The sequence below is a fragment of the Haplochromis burtoni genome, unplaced genomic scaffold (genome assembly GCF_018398535.1).
Source record: "Haplochromis burtoni strain Fernald_Lab_line unplaced genomic scaffold, NCSU_Asbu1 Contig_52, whole genome shotgun sequence".
Classification (NCBI taxonomy): Eukaryota; Metazoa; Chordata; class Actinopteri; order Cichliformes; family Cichlidae; genus Haplochromis; species Haplochromis burtoni.
Window position 1 is genome coordinate 2012429 of NW_024582413.1, and position 25573 is coordinate 2038001.

The 25573-nt window shown below is 41.6% G+C and overlaps 1 protein-coding gene across 1 annotated transcript in view; it reads left to right on the plus strand.

Moving 5' to 3' along the window:
• The window catches only part of syt3 (synaptotagmin III), a 41886-nt gene that overhangs the window by 9180 nt on the left and 7133 nt on the right, over positions 1 to 25573 (plus strand). Inside the window, exons 3-10 of the mRNA XM_005921785.2 lie at positions 1165 to 1573; positions 7733 to 8128; positions 10486 to 10588; positions 11281 to 11457; positions 16406 to 16532; positions 21040 to 21258; positions 23489 to 23609; positions 24853 to 25024. Of these exons, the coding sequence (XP_005921847.1) occupies positions 1429 to 1573; positions 7733 to 8128; positions 10486 to 10588; positions 11281 to 11457; positions 16406 to 16532; positions 21040 to 21258; positions 23489 to 23609; positions 24853 to 25024 (1460 nt within the window). The 5' untranslated portion in view covers positions 1165 to 1428. The remainder of the gene's footprint in view (positions 1 to 1164; positions 1574 to 7732; positions 8129 to 10485; positions 10589 to 11280; positions 11458 to 16405; positions 16533 to 21039; positions 21259 to 23488; positions 23610 to 24852; positions 25025 to 25573) is intronic.

The following is a 25573-nucleotide window of genomic DNA, read 5'->3' on the forward strand; positions in this document are numbered from 1 at the left end:
TCTGTCTGGAAGCCGCGATGTCCGTGTTTTCAACTAAGAATTGCAAATTTTGATTTGTCTGACCACAGAAGAGTTTTCCAGTTTCCTCAGTCCATCTCAAATAAGCTTCCAGTGAAGACGGGGGTGATCTTCAGTACATGATGGAGCTTTAACCTCCAGTTGTGAATCACTCAGTAACTTGCGTTAGCAGACAGGGATTTCCACGACAGGATCATACCTGTTTTGAATGCAGTGCCACTTGAGGCTCCGAAGGTCACGGGCATCCCTTTGCACACTGAATCTTTTGATGATATTGTATACTGTAGGTGATGGCATTGTCAAAGTCTTCACAATCTTACATTCTGAGGTTGTTCCACAATTGTAGATCCAGGTTTTTTACAAACTGGTGAGCTTCTGTCCATCTTTACTTTTGAGACACTCTAGCTCTCTTAGATGCTCTTTTTATGCCCAGTCATGTTTCTGACCTGTTGCTAATTAACCTAATTAGTTGCTAAATGTTCCTCCAGCAGCATCCTTTTGGTTTGACGTTGACAATAATTGCATCATAATGCTTTTATTTACATTTTACATGCCATCCCAATTTTTTTGAAACCGGTGTAATAGAAACACAAGGTTAAACTGAGGGTTGACTTAAGAGTTTAATTCATTAATATAGTTACATATACATTAACATGTAATTTAACATGTCATTTAACCTTGTGGTGTCTTTATTTGCCCAAGAGCCTTCTGCTGCCATGTGCATAGAGGAGGTGGGAGGATGAAATTTGAGCAATGTGTCCTGCCTGTAGGAGCGTTCAAGAAAGTCCACACATGTAAATGTTACGTTTTTGTGTGCAAGTTTTGTCTATCAGATGAAAAAAAATCATCAACAGTCCTCATCAGCACGACCAGCAACTAAATACTTAATCACACATCAGAAATTTTAGTTTTGCCCTCAACAAGATCAAATTTTCTCACCCTTTCTTCAGTTTTCTCTAATCAGTCTTCATAGTGTATGCTAAAGCAATATTATACAGCCAGCCATCTATCAGGGAGTTGCTGATGGTTCTGGCATTCATGTTCACACTTAATGGCTAAGGTGACCAGTCTGCCAGAAACTTGATTTGTCTCCTTTTATGTCCTCACATCTCAGGTCGCCACTTTCTCTCATTTTATCTCTTTCAGGGAAAGTGAGAGGGGCGGGTGCTGCTCACTCATTCATGGGCACATCGGTCTGGCCTCTGCGATCCAGCCTGCAGAGTCCCTTGTGTTCTTGCTTTATCACAGCTGTCCCCTCAACTTCCTCTGCCTAATCGCTCTCAGCTCGCACCTTGTAAAAGGTGGACAGCCCAAAACTGTGCTTACCCAAGCGCCGTCCGATAGGTGAGGGCGGCGAGGGCTGCGCTGTCATTGGCTGACTGCTGGTGAGAGTGCGATGCGGATTGGAGGATGTCAGGGGACTGGGATGAAGACCTGTGTAAGAAGGCGCTGGTGTTGGTGGAGGAGCTGTGCTTCAACACGAGGGGTTACAGCCAGAACGAACGCTGCCAGGAGTTCATCTTCCTGAGGAGGGGCAACAGGCCGCTAGATACAGGTAACACACACACCTGGTGCTTCTTACAAACAGTGATTCAATAAAAGATGGATGTAACGTGCGTGTTTGCAAAGTGAAGTCAACGTGGAAATGACTTAAACCTACATGCTCTGGAAAAAAGAGAGAGAAAAAAGGCCCTCAGTTCCCTTCATCAGTGACCTCAATGAACACTTTTTGGATAACCTTATGGGCTCAACCACAAGTTCCACTTGCTAAAATTATAAGAGAAGGATTAACCAGAGTATCCAGAGCAGTCAGTGCTGTGTGTTGTGTACTCAGATCCACCCCTTATTTGTCAAAGCAACACAGGAGCAATACTGGAAACCCTTAACACGAATGTGACTCCTCTAACCAGTGGATAACACCACAGCGGCGTTTAAATACAATCTATGCTTATGAATCAAGTTTGGCAGTTCATTGGTGTTTTAATGCTATTTTTCTTTTGTTTTAAACTTATAATTATTTCTATAAAACCTCAGTGAAATCTGCCTTATTCTAGGAACAGACTACATGAAATGAGTCTGATCATCCAGAAGATATAAGGTGTCACTTGGTAACAAAGTGGTTGTCATGTTGTGCATGCAGTCTTTTTTCCCTCTTTTTTTTGCAACAGTAAATAGGCTGATATTTATGTAGAGCTTTTCTGCTTTTCTGATCAGTGTGAACTGCTCTAATACTAAACAGAGGCTTTTAAGGTCTTGGTTCCCTCAATTCTGCAAGCTTGACCGATATAAGCACAGAGATCTCAGTCAGCAGTCAGGAACTTTCTTTCTCTGCAATTTATTGATTTTTCAAGATTCTCCCCTTTTTTTTTTAAATTTTGTGTTTTACAAAAATTGCCAGTTAAGCCTACTGCTTCCTGCTTTATGCCAAGTTCAGTCTACACAACACCAGCATGATTACAGCCAAACCTGGAAGGCGTTGGTTAGGAGCTGACTTTGGAAATGAAATTGTTTATTGTTGCACTACAGTTGACCGAAAACCAAAGTTGAATCTGGGAACCCTATGTTAGGGTTAGGGATGTTAGCATGTTAGTATGTCTTTGAGTCCTCAAAGGTTCTCGAATTTCACAAAGAGAGATCTGTCAGCAACTGTAAACATTACAGAGCAAAAGAGGAGTGATGTTGCTTTTGTAGCTTAGGGGGGCTGTGAAATCGCGAGCTAGTGCCTCCTTCCTGATGACGTCAAACACACTGTGAATGACAGAATGATTGATCAGGGAGCCACCTATGCTCTGTCTTGTCCTTCAGTCAGAAAAGAGGAAGATTTTATTACTCTATAATGGCCCGATCTGACATAGCGACCAGAAATTAGGTAGCCTGTGCTCAGCATTAAAGCAACACCTTATTCAAGAAATACCCTTGAAGTATCAAAGACTCATCAAACCCTGCAGTTTGTAATTTACTCCTTCACGCAGAGCAGGAACAGCCTGATTTGAATCAGTTTAAATGTACTGCGAAGAAAATGAGCTTTCACCGTGGACAAAGTAGCAAAACTTTCCAAACATCTGCAGCAGAATAAATAACCCTTCTGCTGCGCGTCCATATGCTCCGTAGATTTCAAAAACTCACAATCTTAGCAAAATATGCCTAAATATCCAGAGACTTGCCATGGCTGATCTGTATGTTTTGATGCTTTTTTTCTCACCCGCCATGAAAACAAACTAAAGTCAGCTTTGATTTTCAATTTAATCTTTTCACAAGGACCACAGTGGCTGGACTCTCTCTGAAGGGAGGAAAATGTGAACTTAGCAGACACCTTTCAAGCCTACAGCGAAGGGAATGGTGATACTATAAAAAGATTTGGGGTATTGCTTTAAGGAACTGCTCTTTTTAATATAGGCATGATTGAAGGTTTAAGTATTCCATTATGGACCAAATGAAGTTTTACACCAAAGGCCTTCTTCTAAAACTGGAACTCTTTTTTTGTAGGTTTTGTCCCGAAAGAGGTAAGAGCAAAAGATTCTTTTTTAGTACTGACTCGTCACAGTGACTTTAAGGTATGATGAGGCAAAATGTTAAGAAGAGTGCTCACATTTAAGGATGGTTAGAGGTACTGTGCACTCACAACAACAGACCATGAAATATTCACGTTCTCGACTGAAGTGGCTAAGGTACAAGTCCATCCCATTTCTTTTATGATCCCCAAAAGAGTCTCGGTAGAATTCTGTGATTGTTATCTCAGAGCTGGATTATAAGAATATATATATTTATATCATCACATCCTTTGCCAGAGTGAATAGGTACACCCTGCTGCACTGTGGATGAGAGTATTGTGTGTAGGTTCTTAGTGAGCCATTTGGAAGTGCACTGTGCTGTTATGCAGATTAGCATGGATCTGTGGCTCAGTGTAGATTAGCCTGGATTGCCTGTGTGTTGCCTCCGGAGATTTGGATGGCTCTGAGAAGAAATGTCATGCCATGGTTTTAGGCGCTGGCCCCCACCGCTTACCAGCTGTGATTTTTCGGTGTTTGCTGATGGAAGTCCGCGGTCCCTCGGAGGATCGCGACCGCTGAAAGCTGTCAGTGAATGACTTGTGTAAGCAGCGGAGATGTGTTTGATGTGGAGCAATGTACGACTCCCAGTGGGCTTGCATCAGTCGCTGACTGACAGGAAGTCTCAGTCCCTCTTCACGGCGTACTACAGAGGCCTTCTACCCACACACCTACCCGCCTGCTGACTCGCTTTTTATGCTTTGTGGATTAGCGATGGATCTTTGGCAGGATCAGCGCTCAGGAAGTTACAGCGACTGCCCTAAAGAGAGACAAATGGAGGCGAGTGGCTTGGCCCCCGACAGTCCCTGCACACATTTGATCACAGCCACGTCTTATCAGCACACCCTGATCTGCCAACTGCACACAACCTCCTCCTCTAGCTCCTCGCTTTGTTTTTTTCCCCTCTCCAGATCAATACATTAACCTTTCTCATCCTCAAACTCCTCCCCTCTTTGGGTTTTGCTCTAAATCACTGTCAGCTTGTTTTCCCCAATCTCTCCTTTTCCCTTGCTCTTTCTCTCTCACACTCTCTTTGTATCATTTCCTGTGTGGTTTCGAGCCTTTCACACATGGTGTGGTAATTGTATCAGCTTTATCAACCCCCCACCCCCTCTTCTCTCTAGAAACAAAAAGGAAGAATTGACCCAGTCATCGTATATGTCTGTTGCAACATGCGCACCAATCTGTTTTTAAGCCTTTCTATGTTTGTAGCAGCCCTACATTTTTTCCCACCCCTCATCACGGCTGTCTTTATTTCTCTTTTGCCTCATTTCTTTACCACCCCCCCCCCCTCCAACATTTCTTCCTTCCTGTCTCCTGATCTCAGTCATCATGTTCTCTCGTGCTTTGCTTTTGCTTTTTTCCTTCCCCCCCATTCGTCGCTCCTCAATTCCCACCTCATCATGTTCTCAACCACCAATCTATGTCCCCTCGCCTATCCTCCACCTCCACGGCCCCCCAATCATATCTTTTGAACAAGTGCTGATTAATGACATACAGGCTGATGAATAATTCACCAAAGAGAAGCTGAGGCAAAGCAGGGGGGAGACAGATAGAAGGTTGGGGTGACGAACAAAGAGAGCGAGAGAGAGCACGCAGAGGCAGACAGCATGGGGAAAAAAATGACAGCGAGGAAAGAGGGGTGTTTGAGGGGATTACATACGAGAGAGTGAAAGAGAACGTGAGGGAGGGCGGATGGAGACAGTAGGCGAACCAAGTTCCAGAAGATGTAGCCCTGGGCTGAAGGATTGGCTTCTGTTGTCTTGTTTTCATTCATTTGCTCTCAGTCTTGTTGTCAGCCGGTTACAGATAAAATGTAATTCTTCTTTGTTTGATTTAAAAGTGCTTATGTCTTTGTCATGCCCATAAAGGCACTCTGAAACAAAGTAAATTAAGACGAAAGGGAGGTTAAGGCCTTTGTGTGAGACTTGTGGAGGTTTGGAAAACATTTCCTTCTGTGGGTGAGACAAAGTTATAGTATGCAAAGGTCGTGCCTGGCCCGCCTGCGGACAGAAAAAACTCTTAATTGGTGACCTCGTGTTCTGGATGCAGCTCAAGAGGGCAAAAGGTAAAAAAAAATTTACTTATATGCCGCAAGGTGCAGAGGAGTACACAGTCTGGGAAATCTGAACGCTGTGTCTTACTTGGTCTGCTTACAGTGATTGAATATTCATGTTCAGGGCTCTGGGCCTGTAGTTCATTTTGATTCTGATTGGTCCGTTTGTCATGAAAGTCGTCAGACCAAAAGATGCTATTTATAAAAAGACTTCAAATGGTCCGGGATAAGAATAAATACTCATTGTATATTCGGTCTATTTATTAATTAATATTCATATAATATTTATAAGGTATTTACAAATGTATTAATTTATAATGAATTTACAAGTCAGAGTGTCCAGCATGCGCACATGTGCCCACTCCTCAGCAGAAGTTATAAAGTTTCCCGGCCCAAGAGCTCTGTCAGCGGCTGCTGCTGCTGGAACTGTCCAGCAGTCTGGTGCTGAAATGGCTCTTTTTTTGTATTTTTTTATTTTATTCTGCTCACTTTCTACATACGGATGAGTCATACTCCACCCTTCACCATCCCAAACACCCACATCCTCACCCTCACATATCCACACGCAGAAAACCCCCAACCCCACCCTCACTCCACAGTTACAATCCTCACACATTAAAAAGCTCATAACCGTGAGGAAATGCAGGATGACACTGCATAGAGACATCACTGTCGGTGTTGGTGTTTTTTTAATTGCTACCCCCACCCAACCACCCCACCGCCTCCTCTCCTTCTCTAAGAACATCCACTCTGCCAGCGTTTGCCCTCATTTTAAGCTCAGGATTCAAATTTGGGATGTGAGCTTGAGGGGATGGCTGCATATTGCTATTTACGCCTACAGCAGGTTCCCTTTCCTGCCTCTGCCGCTCCGTGATGCGTGATTTGTAGATAATGTGGTGATGTTGGGAGCGATGTGCGTGCGTGTGCGCGCGTGTGGATTGTTCATCATGCAGTGGTTTATTGTTGATTTCTCAGACATATGTATGCATAACATGTTAACGTGTAAAATACCAGATGCATGCTGATGAAGACGCTTTTTAAAAAAATGCCTCAGCAGCTATTGGATTACATTTGGTACACACAATCATGTTAGAATTGATCTCGTAAGCATGCTCAAACCACTGCTAAACATAGACTGTATACAAAAATGTGCGCAACCACTGTGATGTTCAGTTGTCCATCCTTGGTCTGAGCATTTTGACCATCGCAATCTTGTTTTTGGTAAACTGGACATGATAAGCGGATGCTGCATTTTACTAAGAAACTTGCAATGTTATGGGGAAATCCTGGCGAAACATGAAACCAGGTAACATTTTTTAGCCTTTTATGGGTTTATTTAGCTTTTGACTTCAGGAGCAATTAAAGCACTGCAGACTAAGCTTACCTAACCCCAAATCAATAGAGCAAACAGACAAGTGTCCGTCCTCCTAACTCATTAAAATATAAAAACTTGTTATTAAACACATGCGCTGCTTGTCTCTACCTTGACTGTTACATTATTAGTATGACTGAAGTTTGCAGCTTGCACATAGGTCCAACAGAGATCACACCATACCCTACTTTGCTGTCTTTTTTATTCCAATGGGGACCATACTGTACCAAATAAAGGTCATGGTGTATACAAATAGACTTGAAGTTTGCAAATGAGGCCATAAACTCCTGAAAAAAGGAGAGAATGAGGGAGCTTTTCATAATAAGGACTTTTTCCACATAGTTTTTCTGCAAGCAGAGGATTTGCCCCCTGTTGGCCTATTGCAGGTTTAAGTTACTTCCAAGCTGGCTTCACGGTTCAGATGTCCATCTTTAATATCCAAGCTATGGCCCTTGGCAGCGCTTTCTTTAGCATTGTTAGCACTGTTGTGTTGCAGTGTGGGAGTGGGCTGTGCTTGCAAAGATTTTTTTTCTCGGAGCTCAGATTTAAAAAAAACCCACAAACATTCAGGGCTAACCCTGCCAGGCTCAGTGCAGGAAAATCGTGTAAAAATCTCAAGAGTTTAACTTGTTGGTTAAATAGAGGTTACAAAAAAGTGCACTCTCAGAAGTGTTATCTTGGCTAGAGACTTGTAAGTGTTAACTCGTCTCTTTACCTTCTTCCTGTGGTCCTCTGCAGAGATCTCTGTCAGTCTGCTGTCGGTCATTGTGACATTCTGCGGCATCGTCCTCCTCTCCGTCTCCCTTTTCGTCTCCTGGAAGCTCTGCTGGCTACCATGGCGGGACAAGGAGGGCGGAGGTCTGAGCCTGACATCGGGGTTGCTTCCTGGAACCGCCGGTGTCGGAAACCTTGCAGCTGCCGGGGGCTCGTCACTCTTACCCCCGCTGCTGCAGAGGAAAGAGGGCCACTCCTCGTCCTCGCTCTATCCCACCCTTGGCCAGCAGGGCCAGCACCACCCCCATTTCTCTGACCTGGTGGGGCTGGAGAGGGGTGAGGTCGGAGGCGTGGTTGGAGGGCCAAATGAGACCCAGGAGCACTCCTACCTGGACATGGACACCTACCCCAACAATGCTGGTGAGAGAGCAAAGACACGCAAACATTCATTTCAGCCAGGCTGAAAAAGCGATGCAATGTCTCCGTCAATACCCTCTCATTTTAATATACTCACAGGGTAGTGAATTTAATACGTTTACCTACATGCTGTACAATAATTTGTCTGAACTGTAGCAGTATGATGAATGTTGACCATTACTGCGTGTATATAAATGGGCTTCAGTGGTGCTACATTCAAGGAATATTACTTTTTCATCGTACTGGCGTGGTCTTTTATTACAGACATTTATTTAGTAGTAAAATTTAAAACAAGTGGTACACACATCTTTTAGGATCTAAATGACAAAAAATATAATGTGCAAATTTGTTATTTTATTATTTTTTTAAATAATTTTTGGAACATATGATGGAGGTGAGTGGCTGATTTACAACCTAAAGACCTCTGATTCCCGCCACCTGATAAATATATCTTTCCATTTAGCTCTGTTTTGTTCTTCTTGAATGCTGAAGGAACTCTACTAGTAGCTCCTTGGCTGCTTAATTGTCCTTAGCAGCTAGTTTTATCAGAGCATGCTTGCAGAAAACACCTGCATGCAGACCTCAGTGTCAATTTCATTTTAGCTTATGAGCCACACACAGCCCAATTCCATCTCAAGGGGGATGAACTGGTAAAACCGCTGCCTAATAACCTGTAAAAAATACTCTGTCCAAAAGTTCCCTTTCTTTTGGTGTATAGCTGTGCAAGTACGTTCTGAAAACACTCAGATTTAATCAGCCGTCTATTTAGATAATAGATTACGAACATCCTGAGATGTCTCAAGAAAAATGAGGGCAATTTCAGCAATATATATGAGTTTTTCCCACATTCAGTCAGTATACTGTCATTATAAAGAAACACTGCTAAATTAAAGAAGCACATGATCAATTCTTAACGAGCTGCAGCACAATGCTTCCTTTTGCAAAATACAGGGAAAATTCCCAAATCTATGACCTCCTCTGCAATTTTCACACTTTGCAAAGTCATTCGAGCGGCCGGTTCTGCCCCCCAGGCTCTTAGTTTAACACACCTGCTGTAGAAAATAAATTAAGCGTACTGAAACCCAAGTGAAAACAGATATGCCCTGAACAAACAAGCAATCTAATTAAAATTATTAATATTAATATTAAATATATTGAAGACTCTCATTGGAGTTTGCCTTTATTATTATTGCCTTTATTACTATAATGATAATATTGCACTATATGAAGATGAGAGAAGTAATGTTACATAATAGAATAACATATAAATATTCATAAAATGATAACAATTCTAATGATAATAATCAAATTATCAAATTAAACCGTACCTTTGCTTATTGAGTCTTTTTTAGCAGATTAATTAAATTCAAAATCCAATTGCGGTGCCAAGAGAGTTACATAACTGTAGAAATCCATAATGATATTTCAACGTCAGTATCACACATCACAGTTAGTAGATGGTAATGTGACACCATTATTCCTATGTATTTACCTCTGACTTAAAGCTGGGCTCAAGAGTTGGGAGTTTGCCTTGTAATTGGAAGGTTGCTGGTCCGAGCCCCAGCTTAGACAGTCTCGGTCATTGTGTCCTTGGGCAAGACACTTCAGAGGGCCCGGTGGCGCCATTGTCCGGCAGTCACTGCGCCCCAGGGTGGCTGTGGCTACAATATAGCTTGCCATCACCAGTGTGTGAATAGGTGGATGACTGGATGTGTAAAGTGCTTTGGGGTCCTTAGGGACTAGTAAAGCGCTATACAAATACAGGCCATTTGCCATTTTTATGCATTCTCGCTGTTTTTTGCTGTTTTGTGCTGTTTTGACTCAATTGCAGGAATAAAAGACAGCCTTAAAACATGCACCTGACTTTAAGCCATGCTGTCCAAACAGCATGTGATGATGGAGTGTTTTGAACTGGCCTGTCAGCTGAGCACAACATTATACAAAAACAGGCAGCAATTAGAAAAAGAAGCTAAAATAGAAACTGTTGTCAGAGATATTTTGGACCTGAGTTTATAAAAACAGCTCTGAGTTTTCATCCTGGAGTTTTATTTATGCTGGCTGTCAACGCTGGTGCACGCTGTTTATCATTATTCAATATCAAATGTTTGCTGGCTGCCTTTATTGCAGTTTGATGTAGCCTTGTTTCACGTCTCTGTATGCCTTTAATGCTGGCTCATGTTCTGCTATTGTAAATATGTCTGCTCATTCCTTCACTCCCCTCAGCTGGTAAATCACTGCCTGCTAAATCAAAGTACAACAATCAATGAGATCAATGTTGCTGACAAAAATGCAGGTCTTTAGTGGCACTGTAACAAAACAAAACAAGCATGTGAGTCACCAAAGATTTTATACTCTTGTAGGAACTCTGAAGCTGAGTCAGACGTCTCCAGACGTTCCCAACTCAGAGGGTGGAGCCCATAAAGACCTGCCGAACGCTCACTCCCAACAGCAGGTCACCCCTCGGTCAGTATCGAGTGTGTGTGTTTGTTTTTCATTTAAGTCCGTTAGCGCTGACGTTTTTGTCGCCAAATTCAGAGACAAAGTGGGAAATAAAAACAGGAGTGAACTTTAACCCCCGAGCTGGTGATCATTACCGTACATCCATTTAACAAACACATCAGTAAATCAATAAGAGGAGGACTCTACCTTTATAAAATGTGTTTTTGAAAACACAGTCGTAAAAATCGCATTACTCAGGTTACAGCGGTTTTAATCTTGCTCTCTTTTAATGAACACTTTTGAGGTCTGTAAAGCGAAGCGTCTGCACTGCTTGTTTTGAATGGTTTTTTATGATATCTCACTTTGTGGACACGTGGATTTTTTCAAAGCAAGGGCACAAATGTTAACTCTATAAACACTAAAGTGCACATTTTCTGAAACGTGTGTTTTTTTTTACAGAATTATTATCACCACAAAGCTACTTTGCTATTTGCTTTTTTCCCTTCATATATTTGCAAGCATTGCAACTGCACTGTAAACATATGCATACAAAAAGGTGTGGGAAATCAAACTGTGGGTAAACTCCAATTTAAAATATTTGCCCGTCTCTGTATCTCTGATAATGTTGCAAAATCACACTTTTTTAGTGACTACATGTGTGCATTTGGTGCGCTTCCCTTAATATGCACCCTCTGAGCCCTTTTATCTCTGTTTAGGCCCAAGCCCATGACTCACCAGCTCTCCAGTCCCGATTTCCACGGAGAGGAGAAGGAACAGGTAACCAGCATTGGGCAGATTAAACCGGAGCTCTACAGACCCAAAGGCGACCAGGGCGAAGGCAAACAGGGCGACACCTGCGGCAAGATCAGCTTCCTCCTGCGCTACGCCTTCAAGTAAGTCAGCAAGTTTGCACCAAAAGAAACCTACTCTCACCCTGCCAATGTCTTCTAATGTAAAAAGTGGAGAATTTGAACATTAATAAATCATTTACCATACATAGTTTAACGGTGAATGGTGCAGCTGTTACATCACCACACAGCTGGGTTGCACTAGTATCTTTGTGAGGCTGTTATTGAGTGGGCATACAGTGCTTTCAACGAATCAGTAAATACACACTTACACAGTCAGTAGCATGGAGACTTTCCCATCATAAAATCATCTGTCATAAGACTTTCAACACAAACCACCACAGAATGTAACAGCGTCTTTAGTTTTGAGAATTATCACACTAATATGTACGCATTTTTACATTTTCATTTATACATTTGCATTTGTGTTTAGTGTTAATATGCACATATGTTAATTAGTACTAAGATTGGCAATCTATCTTACAGTAGTTGGGATATTTTAGTCAGGACTATAGCCTGTAAATTAAAGATGGATGTAAGCACTAAGATCTGTTTTGTGAGTTTTTCGACTGCCAGGTTGGTGACCGCGAGTGTATGGGTGTAAACCCGACAGAACCACAGGCTGTTAGTACAACTACAGTCAAAGTTAGCCAAATTATTAATTTAATGCTCTAATAAGGGTCAACAGCACAAATAAGGTTCAGCAGTTCGTTTAGTGGAGGTGAAGCCTAGCAGACATCCTAATTAAGTTGGCTGGGTTAGAAAAAAATAACACCCTGCACAGTTTTTATGACAGAGCAAAAAAGCTCCAGAGCCCCAAACCCTTTTTTAGCAGGCTATAAACATGCTTTTTAGTATTGTAAAGGTGGGTATTTTAACATGGGTATCTATGGGGAATGACTCGCCTCGAGTGGCTGCTGCAGGTACTATAATTTTTAGCACTTACACGTTGTTTTCATTTTTTGGCTCTGGAAGTTGCTGGCTGGCCTGGGCGGATAGACCACTGGTGCCATGCATAAAAAAAGACTGCTAGCCTGGTTAAAAGACGAGTAGATAAATAAATCCAGCACCCTGTAGATTCTTGTGATAGCAGGGATATATATTTGTAGAATTTTATCTCTAAGAACAACTTCTCAGCTTTGCATGATGAAACCAAAACTGGTTCGAACTACCAGCACGTCTCCGTTGAATGCTGATGCATCTGTTTTTCAGCCACTTTGATCACGCTAGGTTGTAAAGTCGTTCAAATACTAAGTCAGGTGCCGCAAACATGCACTGATTTGCTGAATGTCTTTATGGCACAGAACAAAGAGGATGCTTCTTGGGAAAATATCTTCCAGCGTGTTTATCCACTTCAGTAGACACAAAAAGAAATCCTCCAACTGAAGTAGAGAAATTGAGTTTGAGACAGCGAGCACGTTCTGAGCTAACTTATCACCAGCAGGAGATGTGAGAGTTGTTTTCTCAGCTGTGCTCTCATTTGTTTATGATAATAAACTGAAATATTAAGGTTTTTAAAATGAGAAAGTGGCATCTGTGTCTTTAGATACTGTGTGGCACAGGCTGCTGTACTTACTTTCCTTTTTTACTCCTTTGACGACGCTCAGTTGAATGCTCTCTGCTGGAGAGCACGGGTCTGCTGGGTCTAAGTATGTAACTGTTGGCTGCCATGCTGTGCGGGCTGGGTGTGTACATGAATGTGAATGTAAGTCGAGGTGCTGGTGGGTTGTGGGAAGGAGTGAGTCGGCTGCTCAGCTGGCAGCCCCCATTTCTGCCTGCTTTGACATGTAGAAGCACTGCGATGGGCAAAAGTGCTGATGGTCAGAAAAGAAAGGGAGCGAGAGGCCGTTTCGGTCATGAATTATATATGGAGAGCCACTTTAAACAGCAACCCTGTCAACACATAATAACACCAGGCTGTGTTATAGCTGAAGTTACAGATACGGAGAATTAGCATGGGAGCTGGTAGGAGACGGAGGGCAGTGACGAAAACGATTCGTGTGCCCTTTTTTTTTCCTCCCTCCATTTATAAAGTCACATGTTAACTTATGCCTTTCTCTAGTCGCTTGTAATGCATCACGTTGTTTCATTAAGGCCAGTGAGCAGATGTAAGTGAGGGGGAAAGGTCTGAGATGTAGCAAAAACAAGTGTGGGTAGGTGTGTAGATGCACACGCGAGGTGTTGGTGTGTTAGTGTTGCGGCAGTGATAAGATTGGTATGTTAATGTGCGAAACCCCGCTGTTTGGAGTGTAACATTCAGAACAACAATGTCAGTCTTCCTCAGATCCTGTGGGAAAGGCATTTCTATTGACAATCCCATTAAAAGCTGACACATTTCCACTGTGGGAATAACAGCTAGCTTTCGGGCATTGTCTGCCAGGAATAAGGCTGTGAATTTCACTCCCTGTTCAAGCAGTAATAGGTATATTCTCTGCAGGTTGCCTCGGGGATTGTGTAAAAACCTGGCGTTTGGTTCGAGCTCATGTCTTGCTCTGTAGTAAGACATATGAGTGCAGGAAAACCCGCAGCCATGTTAAACTATCAATTAACAGGTAATAGAAAATTCATGATAATAAGAGAGAGGTAGATTTGTTTGGGTTTTTTTGTTCACAAGCTTCCTGTCATTAAAGCGCACTGATGCATTGAGGTGACCGCAGAATCTTTGCTGCCAACATATCCACAAATCATACTGGATTAAATGATTATTTGATGCATTTTTAAATGACTCAGGGCTTTCATGTTAAAATATTTACCTGCCTGGAAATGTAATTTCCTGCAGCAGTTGGCGCCGCACATCTTCTCCCTTATTCAGTGTGATTGCAGACTGGTAGGCATGTTTATCTGATTGCTTTAATTGGATGTGATACAGAGGTAAACATGTGTCTGGATTGGCCACGGCTGTACTAAATGCTGCATTTGGACAGAGAAGACATAACTGCCAGGGTCACTGCCAGCGTTCGCCCTGCTGATCCTTCCTCAGCCCCAAAGTTCACGCTGTTCTCCTTAAGCAGCTAATGAAGTGCTGACACACTGGTTAACTCGTAGAGACACAGTCTAACGAGGTCTGATTAAAAGCCTCCGAGCCATCTTCATCTTCATCTGCTAATTAAATACATAACAAACGACTTGGGAGATGCAGCCATGACGGTGTGATGGAGCGTTTAGATGTTAGGGCATGCGCATCAGCATGCTTGTGTTTGTGTGTGTGTTTGTGGGCATGTTGCACGCATGTTTGTTTCCATGACAAAAAACAAAAATGCTCACACTCCAGTTATAGTGCTTACTTGTGCATTTATAAGGGAGTGTGTCAAAAGTGCTATTTTTAGATCAAAGCTGCTGATAGCATTATTTTTCTGTTTGGAGAAAAACAGATGTAACATACATGTACAATACAAGGTAGAAAAACCATAAATCCACATAAGAAATCAAAATGTTGAGGTTTCTAGGAGCTAATACTTTGACTCGTTTACTGGAAGAAAAATAATCAGAACTTACAACAACAATTTAATTGTTTGACTCATTTTTAAAGATTGTGTGGCGCATAATGGTAAAATAATCAGCAGATAAATTGTTAGTGAAAGTAATTGTTAGCTGCAGGCTGTTTTTATTTATTTTATATATTTATATAAGAGTTATAATTAATATTACGGGCCTGTTTTACAGTTGTTTGATTAAACAATCCTGTAACAGCAAAACTATTAATTGTGATGTTTAGTTGCATGAAAAGACCCATCAGTCACCTTGGAGGTGATGGACACATGCAGGTTTCTATTTAAAATGTCCGTGTTCAAGGTACACTTTTGTTTACTGCTGGATTAAATAAGGATTATAAAACCACAATGTGTGTTTCTGATAATCGCTTTACACCAAGGATTTCTTTTGATTTGGTTTCCAAACCCACAGAAAAACCTGTGATCAGTGGGGTTGCAAATAATTTTTAATTCAATAATTTCACAGTCACTAAAAGGTGAAGGTTTTCACCATAGAAAAAAATTGCTAGTATTGCTGGTAAGTTGTAGCTTTCAACCTGATTTATATGTTAATAACTTAATTCTTACTAATTTTGTTTGTGTGGAACGTGATTTTCTCTTTTTTCCTTATTACTGGGAGTAGCGTTGTGTTAACAAATATAACATCTGCATGAATGCTGCCAACTGAAAAAAGGTGTTTCTTTGGGATGATTTCATTTTTACAGGAGTACAGGAGTCATCTGACAACTTCTTTAAATTCACCCCAGCATCTCTCCTGGAGCTCCTGCTCCCTATTTGGGAACCACTGCCTTAGGCAATCACTGTAGTATTGATTAAATGTACAAGAAATATGCAATCAGTCAAATAAATGTGTTTACATTGATAACTCTGACAGCTGGGTGCTTGCATGTTTTCGTATTTTAGGGGGTTTTTTGTAAAGATTTTGAATCTGTCTCTTGGGTCACGTATTATCACACGTGATGTAGAAAAGCTGCAGTTTCTCGCATTTTCCGAGCAAATGTTAAACATGCACTTGTTACAATGATTAATCCGTACTCCTGTGAAATACATTCATTTTCTTGTTATTGGCTAATAAATTATTCATCTTTTTCTGCTCGGCTCTTTTGCACCAACATCTCCATGACCCAAGTGACTACAGATTAAAGGGTACTGTGTTAAGGTTAATTAATGAGCTCAGCACTGGACAGGCGCGCTTGCTGAACATCTGTGCTTGCTGTGCTTACATCGCTGATAGTGCAACCAAGATACAGCTGCAGGGATAAGACACAAACACACACACAGACACGCACACCACACAAGCTATTCTGGATACTCTTTACACCAGAGACACTGAACCTCCCACACTATTATACGCGTATATGAGTTCTGCTGAGGTGTTTGGGTGTGTGGGGAGGCTGACCCTGTCTAGGGCTCATACGTGTTCGTGCAAATTTGGGAGACCTCTGGCCTCTTGGCTTTTTATATACGAGTTTAATGGAGTTTTCTGTGTATGTTTCTCGCAGTACGGAGCAGTTGGTGGTGAAGATACTGAAAGCTTTGGACCTGCCAGCGAAGGATGCCAATGGCTTCTCTGACCCGTACGTGAAGATTTACCTACTGCCAGACAGGAAGAAGAAATTCCAGACAAAGGTGCTTCTCACTCCTACCACACTCATCCTTAGTGGCAAACTGCTCACTTGATGCTGTGGAAAAAGCTCACACAATAAAAGAATCCCCTTAAGATTTAAACAGCATCAGTTTTTTGTTTTCTCTCGGCCTGTTTCCTGATGCACTGATGGCCCAGCCTTCCCGTGGAGAATCGTTACAGTTCAACTAATGTAATCTAATCTAATCTGGAGCATAATTTATTCAGGATAATGTTCTTCTGACTATTACAGGGCTCTGCTACTCAACTCCTGCGTGTTATTTTGGTGTTTGAGGACAGCTCAGTCAATATTTGAGTACATTCCGGGACATTCTGTACCAGGAAATGTACCCTTAGCCCTTGAAAAATCCTCCTGTCTTCTAATTTATTCTCTGTGGAAAAGCTCAGAACTTATGAGCTCTGTGGCCTCACAAATGTGAGTTGTTGTTCTTTGTGTTAGATCTATAAATATCACCAGTAGCGTCCTGTCTCTGAACTTGTGAACCTATGTAACATGTAAGAGAAAACAGAATTAAATGATGTGCATTTAACACCGCTCCTGCTTGTATGGGGGTTTCAAATTCAGTTTCACTAAAGGCACAATGGGAAATGAGAATCACATCAAGGCCCACACATGCTTTAATCACGTCAAGGGTTATTGACCCTCGACCGGTCCACACAACAGTTTATTAGCCCTTATAACGTTTACTCAAAAAGTAAATAAAAGATCTATGATCACCTGTATTATACAGCCGAGGCGGCTGCTGTGAAACTGGCTGCTCATAGAAATGAAACTTGGCCTTACAGCTCCATCGCTTTGAGATTGGGCTCGGAGAAACATAGTCGCTGTACTTGCATTTCAGTGCAGCGACTTTCTGAAGCCTCTGTTCCCAGTCTGTGACTCCATAGCTCGGCTGGATTCAACCGTCAAAATGACAAGGCAAAGGATGTTCTTTGAAAACACAAAATTGTCTCATGGAAATGGATAAAGGGACCTCTCTTTACACTCGGCTATACTGCTGTCTAAAGCCCTGAAGATTATGGCTGTAAAACAGGGTTTGGGGCCTTGGTCTTTACTACAGACATTTCTCTGGATTTTTAATTTATATTTTGCTGTAAATGATGAAATTCTTTTCACCTAACTTTCTGGCCGTGGAGTATTTTCACAGTGTCCACAACGCCATATTTGCTACAAGGTGTTTTTTTAGGGGGGGGGGTTGGTCTTTTTTATGCTGTGAAATATTTTCAGTCTTCATTTTCACATCATCTTAATCTCTCAGAAAACCCAAACCTTCCAGCTGATCAGTTAGCTAACTAGTGGCAGGATTAGTTTACCAAACACAAATGTGCAAATGAACATCATTGCCAGCATGCTGCGACTGGCTGAAGTTGGTCAAAGCTGGGCCGTTGGCATGTACGTTGCTGCAGCCTTGCACATGTATTTGTGCCACTCTTGCGGCACCCCACCGTGCGGCTGTTTCAGCAGGACAAAGCCCGTCCCCACGCCGCCAGAGAGGTGCAGGCCTTTCAGGCCTAATATGTCTGCTGCTGAACACGTCTGGGACATGCAGGGTTGCACAGCTGCAGGCGTGCTTACATCACGTCCAGAGAAGGCTGTGCCTCCTATTAAATGCCTTCTATATAATACTATATGTTATAGTAGTACAATCTGCATTTCTTTTTGACTGTCACATTTTTGATTGCACTATTTTCAGTTAAATGTAGATTAAAGAATATATGTATATATATATTTAATCATTTTAAATTTTTCTTTCATGTTCTGGAAATGGGGTTGTACTTTTGCCGTGTTGGGATAAAAAGAATCAAAGAGGGCTGGGAAAGTGAGAAAAATAAGCTTTCAGTGACAGTGAAGCTGTATGATTTGGAAATTTCTCCCTTTTGTGTGACTGTCTCCGGCACATCAAAAGCCCCTTCAACCACTGAAAAGCATGAATGCTTCATCCATTTGCATAATACGGCTCCTCTTTTGTTTGGAGTGTAGGTGATTGTTTAATTTCAATCACATCCTCATTAACACCGAATTTTTACACCACTCATATTTTGCAATGCTTTTATGCCTCCAACCGTTTTCAAAAAAAGAAACACAACGCCTCGATGTAGATGTTAGGGCTTGTGTTCGGGTTGCAGAACTCAAAGAGCTTTCATCAGCTGCCTGTTTAATCCAAAGCTAACAAGTAATCATCAAGTGCTAATAAGCCGAAGTGACAGAGCCGCTCACGCAGCCACAAAAGTTGGATTTGGAAAACTGTGTGCATCACATTTTAATTTGCACATGCTTTATAACATGACAGCATCCACATCAAATGCTTTCATAGCAAATAAATCCCACTGGCAAAACAGCAAATAGCAAAATTATGTGTTGGAGCCGGAATGAGGTTGACGACAAATTTACAAACGGAGCCCACAATATGCTGAGATGTGATGAGGAGGAAATTATAGCCGCCGTCTTTCCGTGAGACTGAATTGATGTGACACGAGATACGAGAGTTAAGGAAAGAACTGTTCGTGTGTGACAAAAAGAAAATATTCAGTTTTAAATCTAGTTTTTGGTCGTTATTTAATTTCACAACTATGATTGGGTCTTCCATCCCAAAGGGAAAGGTGAAATTCACTTTTCTCACCCTGGCAAAGGAACAAGGTCAGCCAGTGTGTTAGATGATAATTATGTGGCTCGAGGACATTTTAGCAAACGCGGCACACTTTTAAACACATCCCTCTGTCATGTTTTTGAAATAATGTCAGTCATTAACAAAAAAAGAAAGAAGTTGCTAATGCTTACAAGTCTGGGCTGATGTTGCTGTTTAGATTCACCCTTAAAGCTTTTAAAGCTCTCTGTTTTCTAATTTGTTTTGGGCGAAAGTGGAGAATATCTGTGTGCTTTAGATAGGGAAACAAAAGAAAGCCCAGGATTGAGAAAAAACACCATAAACTCAAATTCAGCCAAAGTTTAAATACCAAAAAACAGCGCTAAGCTCTCGGTGTCAAAGATGTTGCTTTAAAACACGAGGATCCTGTAGATTACTGCTTTCAAGGAAAGGAATTTTGAACAAATGCAGCTCAGTTTGTGCCTCCAAGGAAAGCATTTTGAAAGTTTTGCATTGCTTCATTCAAGTCACACATAAAAGCCAGAAGACAAACTTTGAAACATTCAGCAGGTTGTTTGAGGATTTTTGAAGCCACAAATCCTCAGTGACTCCTCTCCTCTGCTGGAAAAAAGAAAACATCCTGTTTGTTTGGTTGAAGAAATATAGTTGCACTTTGTGAAACAGCCTGAAAAATACATTTTACTTTGCGGCAGATTATAATGATTTTTCATAAATTCAGCAGGGGATTCTGGGTGCATTTTCAATAGAGCATTAAGAGTTGCCAAACAAGTCGCTGGTTTTCATGAATTTATCTTCAGAAATGTCTTATGTTTTTAGCTGGAATGAAAGAATCAATAAAAAAGACTCAAATGTGAAAATAACTGTTATATATAAAAGAGTAAATCTGCAGATTAAAACAGAAGAAATTCCTTTGCAAGTACTTATTATTCTGCATGAAAAGTTACAAATATAAAGAGAATCGGTAATAAAACAAAAATGGATGGATGGATGAAATGATGATATTAAAAATTGTTATTACTGTATTATAAATTAACACATCAGGTAACGGCCCTTAAAAGGATATAAGTCTGTAGCTACAGTGCAGTTCACCTATTACTAGTCTATCAAAGTAGTTCTGCATAATTATTCATTTAAAATAGTCTTTATTTATTTCGTCCTGGTATCGCCCCTCAGTTCAATAGCCTGAGTCGCACAAGCCTGGAGACTGTTTGATAATTGCCTGGCAACAGTCGGTTGCTAGGAGAAATGTGCATTCTCTGACCAGTTTGAAACTGGTTGCTGGCAGTGACTTGGTGAAATCGTTTGCAAAGAGGTATATAATGCTGCACTGAAAAAGTACTTGTGATTCCTTTGGTTGCAACCAGGTTGCTGCAGTTGCCCATCGTCTGCATTTCTGCACATGTCAATTACTCAACTAGCAACCGCTTTCACTCAGCAGCCTCCAGAAGTTGCCAACAATTCTGTAGGCATGTGGGACTAAAATAAGCCATACTTCGCGCCCTTCAAGCCATTGTTTTCCAGGAGTTGTCTTAGGCAGGAACTACTGGCTTATAAGTATTCCTTGCACTTATTTGATACCTTAATAACAGAAGGTAACATCAGGTTAAATGTGTTTTGAGTAATTCTAGCTGATGGAATTGCCATTGCTTTTTACTGACAGCATACTATTGAGAGACAGCAATGAAAATATAGGCAGTGGCACTCTTATTACAGTGCAAGTCCAGGGTGTGTGGGCTGTAAAATATAGTAGTCCCTTGCTACCCCTTCGTTCCCCATTCCCACCTGAAAATTTGTTACCTACCTATTAATTATTTCATTACTACAATACGAGTACAAGATATTTACGCAGCTATGATCTAAACAGTAAATTCTGTCTGTCTTTCAGGTCCACAGGAAGACCTTAAACCCAGTGTTCAATGAGACATTTCAGTTTGGCGTGCCGCTGAATGAGCTACATTCCAGGAAACTGCATTTCTCCGTGTACGACTTTGACCGCTTCTCCAGACACGACCTGATAGGCCAGGTAGTGGTGGACAACCTGCTGGACTTCAGCGAGGGCACCGGGGACAAACCCATCTGGAGGGACATTGTGGAGGGCACTGCGGTAAGAAATAACCCAAAATAGACATGCTCATTTGGAGGAGATGCCCACTGTAGATTAGATTTGATGAAATTTGAATGAGCCTTGTGGTGCATTTGGGCCGTTGCAGCTGCAAATTATGGGCCAAAGCTGTGATAAATAGAACTGAAACAGAAATGGGAAATCTGACAGCTTCTATTTGAGATTTAAGGCAGAAGTGGGTGCCATAACGTTACAAAAATGAATCTCAATTTTGGCCTCGGAAGAAAGAGAAAACAAATATAGCTGTATGAAGGTACAAAAAGGTAGACACAGACACGAGGTGAGTCAGAGTTATTACACCTGTTTTTCAATAGTTCTTATTTTTATTGCATTTTAAACCTCTTTTGTTCAGCTTAGTTTCAGTTTTGGTCATCTCAGTTTTGTTTTTATCAAAACAAGCTTATGTTCACATATGAGCGCATAATGTTCTGCCAGTAAATGTTATTTTTATATCAGTTAACTAAAATGTTTCAATATTTATTAAAGGGTTAACATATTGGGAAGTTGAAAGAAGGGAAAAAAAGGACCTGCACTGTTTGTTTTTCTTGTACTTTGCTGCTTCAGTTTTAGATTTTTTTTTCATGTCTCTATGACAAAGAGAAAAACAATCTCAAGGATTTTAGAACTTTCAATAACTCAAACGTTTAACAAAACCTTTGGCCGTCACTGTCTTGTATTTCCTGTTGGATAAAAGATGCAGTGAAAAAGTTTATGGCCCTGAAAGTAAAGCAACAATTGACTGACGTGCCATGAATTGTTTGCATTTTTCGAATAATGACAACAAAAGTGCAGTAAACTGAAAAAAGTAGTAAATCCTTGGCTTTTAACTGCGTGAATTCTCTCGGGTACACTTGCACACAGTAATTTGCAGGTAGGTTATCGAGCACCTGGAAGAACGTGCCACAGTTCTGTGGATTCAAGTTGTCTCTGGTGCATTTTTGTCTTAATGTAATCCCAGACCCACACCATCTGTTTGTTGTTCTGGTGACTCGAGATAGTTCTTTAGGATTCTGTTTGTTTGGGCTCGTCGTCCTGCTTCAGACATCATTTGAAGCCAGTCAGACATTTCTCTGATGGTCATGTATGATGTAATCTCTCCCCAGATCTTCCAGATTTCCCTGAGAGTACAGAATTATGTTAACAAAAAAAATAACATTCAGTTACCCAAATGACAAAAGCATGAAAAGCCACAATAGTTTTACTTTTAAAGACAGCCACGTACTAAATATGTGGATGTCTAAATACCTGAATTCTTTTACTTTGAAAATCATTTTCTGAATTGATGTGGTTTGTATTTAATGTCATTAAAAGTTTCAAATATTTGATAAATATGAATAAAAGATGCTTTAAGGCTTCTGCAATTAAACTGGACAATTTTTGGACCGAGTCAAGAATGTTTTATTACTCAGGTTTTGCAGGGGAAATTAAGACTCAAATACTAACACATGTCGGAATCATCTAAAATAAACCCAGCTTGTATTGTATATGTAGGAGGAGGAGAAGTATAGAAATGGTACAGAGCGGAAATGGCCTGCAGCACAGATTAATTCGCAGTCTGGTAAAGTAACAAAGCAGCTCAGAAGAGTCCAGATAGATTACTGGAAGGGCAATGCTAGCCACTTCCAAACTTTATATTAGGCAATGTCCAAGTAGATTTATATGAAATATTCATAGAAGGCTATTAGCAAATTAGATGGAGCAGAGTCTTAAACATTTTTTGGCATGGGGCTTTAATTTATTAAGTAAGTTTAAAGCATCAGCGTCATCGGCGTATTTCAGTGTTTCACTTTGGGAAGTATTGATTAGTGAGCCTCAAAGCCACTAAGGAGCCATCGCATCACCGTGTGATCTGAATACCACCGGTGTCATTACCGAGGTGCCACTGAGAGCACGGGCAGATCAGCAGATAGCACTAGAGGCAGAGATATAAAAAGCCCACATGTCATTGCTTGTATTTAACTCTTTCCTAGTCAGTGACTTCAGCAGATCAGTGTATGATTCATTTGCAGCGACAGCATTTCCCCCGTGCCCAAACACTCCTGCTGTCCACATCGGGACACCTGCTGTTGCGCGCTGTCAGTCACAGATCTAACTCGTTTCAAGCACAGATAGCAAACCACAGAATTCTTATCTCTGTGTTTCTGATGCTGCGTGTGATCTGTCTGACCTCGCCCCATTTCTGATCTCTGTTTGCGTGTATATTGACCTACAGGAGAAGGCCGATCTCGGGGAACTTAATTTCTCGCTGTGTTACCTGCCCACTGCAGGCAGGCTCACCGCTACAATCATCAAGGCCACCAACCTCAAAGCCATGGACCTGACTGGTTTCTCAGGTAAAGAATTAATGCATTCACACACATCATGCTGCTGCAAGACCTCCAGCAAGCACTCTGACTGGAAACTCATTTAGAGGAAAAATATGACAGAAAACAGCTTAAGCGCTGTCTGCAAAAACAGCTGCTGGTGATATATGTTGCTTTCCTGAGTGCTTTTAGCTTTATATCCTGATCTGACTGATCACTGGCCAGATGTATACCATAATAACTGGCGTGAAGCCCTGTAGAGATATTTTTCTCCTGTGGGTAAACATCACTGGTAAACATGGTGTTAGATCCTTTTTCGATAAAATAGTCATTTACATGCCATTTAGCAACAAATGAAGAAGAAAGTCTTCTCCAGCAGAGGCCGCCGCCACAGATCGGTGTAATGCGGCTTTGTAACATGACGGAGGACGCCAACTCCTCTTTCGTTACCGTTATCTCCACTTTCAATAAAACCAACAAGCGTGCATAAAAAATGTTGTCAGAAAGGAATTCCCCAAAACCTAATAAATTACTTACAGGAGCAGACGTAGCGTGACGAGGCAAATTACTACAAATCTTTGCTAAATATTCCCTGAATATATAGAGCATCACCAGATTGACTGTATTTAACTGTGTGACCAGAGCTTCAAGGGGTAGAGGCACCTCAACCATCTGACCTGGAGGCGTTGCAGACGTAGAAATGCGAATCCAAATTCTGATATTTAATTAACAATTATATTAAAAAGAGATTTTAGTTATCCTTCACTTAAGGGCTTGATGATTGCCCTCTCAGATTAAATGAGATCTGAAATGTTAATGATCGCACGCTGCTATTGTTCCTCGCTGATCCCGACATGATTGCGGGCCCGGAAAGATGCTTAAACGTGGCATAAAAACAGAGTCGTGTGGGTGTGTGTGTTTTCCTTGGCTGCTGTCACCAGGCTGCACATGTTGAATGGATAACTGAGGTGATTCAACCTGTGCTGCTTTTCTCCCTTTGTGTTCTTAATCCAGCTTTGCCAAGGTGACTTGATTTTCATGCCTTTTATGCGTTACAGATGCGGATACCTGTGAACATAATACCTAACAGCATTCACAGGAGTCCCCTCTTATCTTATTCTCTCTGCTTCCGCCCCCTGCTTCTCTCTGGCTCTCTCCACCTCTTTCTTCTTCTGCTCCTCTCCACGCCTCCCCCTCTTCCTTTTCCCACCACCTGCTTTCTTTCCCTTCCCATCTTCCTTGTTCTCGCCCCCCTCCCCGTTCTCTGCTTCAGATCCGTACGTGAAGGCCTCTCTGGTATGTGACGGGCGGAGGCTAAAAAAGAGGAAGACCTCCATCAAGAAGAACACGCTGAATCCCACGTACAACGAGGCGCTGGTGTTTGACATTCCCAATGAAAATATAGAAAATGTATCCATCATCATCGCAGTGATGGACTATGACTGGTGAGCACGCTGAGGTGTTATTATAGTGAAGCATGCTCCAGGGGATTTCAGATCAATTCAAGCGTTGCTGTGAAGTAGCTGCTTATTGAATGTGCGCTTTTTGCGCATGAGGCGCGATGCTGCTTTTGGGTCATCACATTTTGACGCGCTGCAGCTGTGTTGAACACGATGAGGGGCCCCTTGTGAGTCAGCCTCCTTGTGGATGTTCCCTGTTTTACATAGACGGGCACCTCATGAATAAGAATGATTTATGCTAATGGCGAAGAAGGAAGTGTAACCCTGCCAGCGTTGGGCTGTCTGACGCTTGCAGCAACACTTGGCTGCTTGATGTGTTTGTGTACAAATGCACCGCCTCCCTATTATGTAGCCTGCCCTCCATTTGGCATCTCTATAGGTGTGTGCTTTTGTATGTTTGTGCTCATGCCTGCTTCCTCACTGACAGAGGTTTTATACAGAGCTGTGTGTATTTGTGAGCTGCTATTCAATTCCCTTCCTCAACCGCTGTATTCTTTTCCCAATACTCAAGGTTGATAAATGAGACTCTGCGGC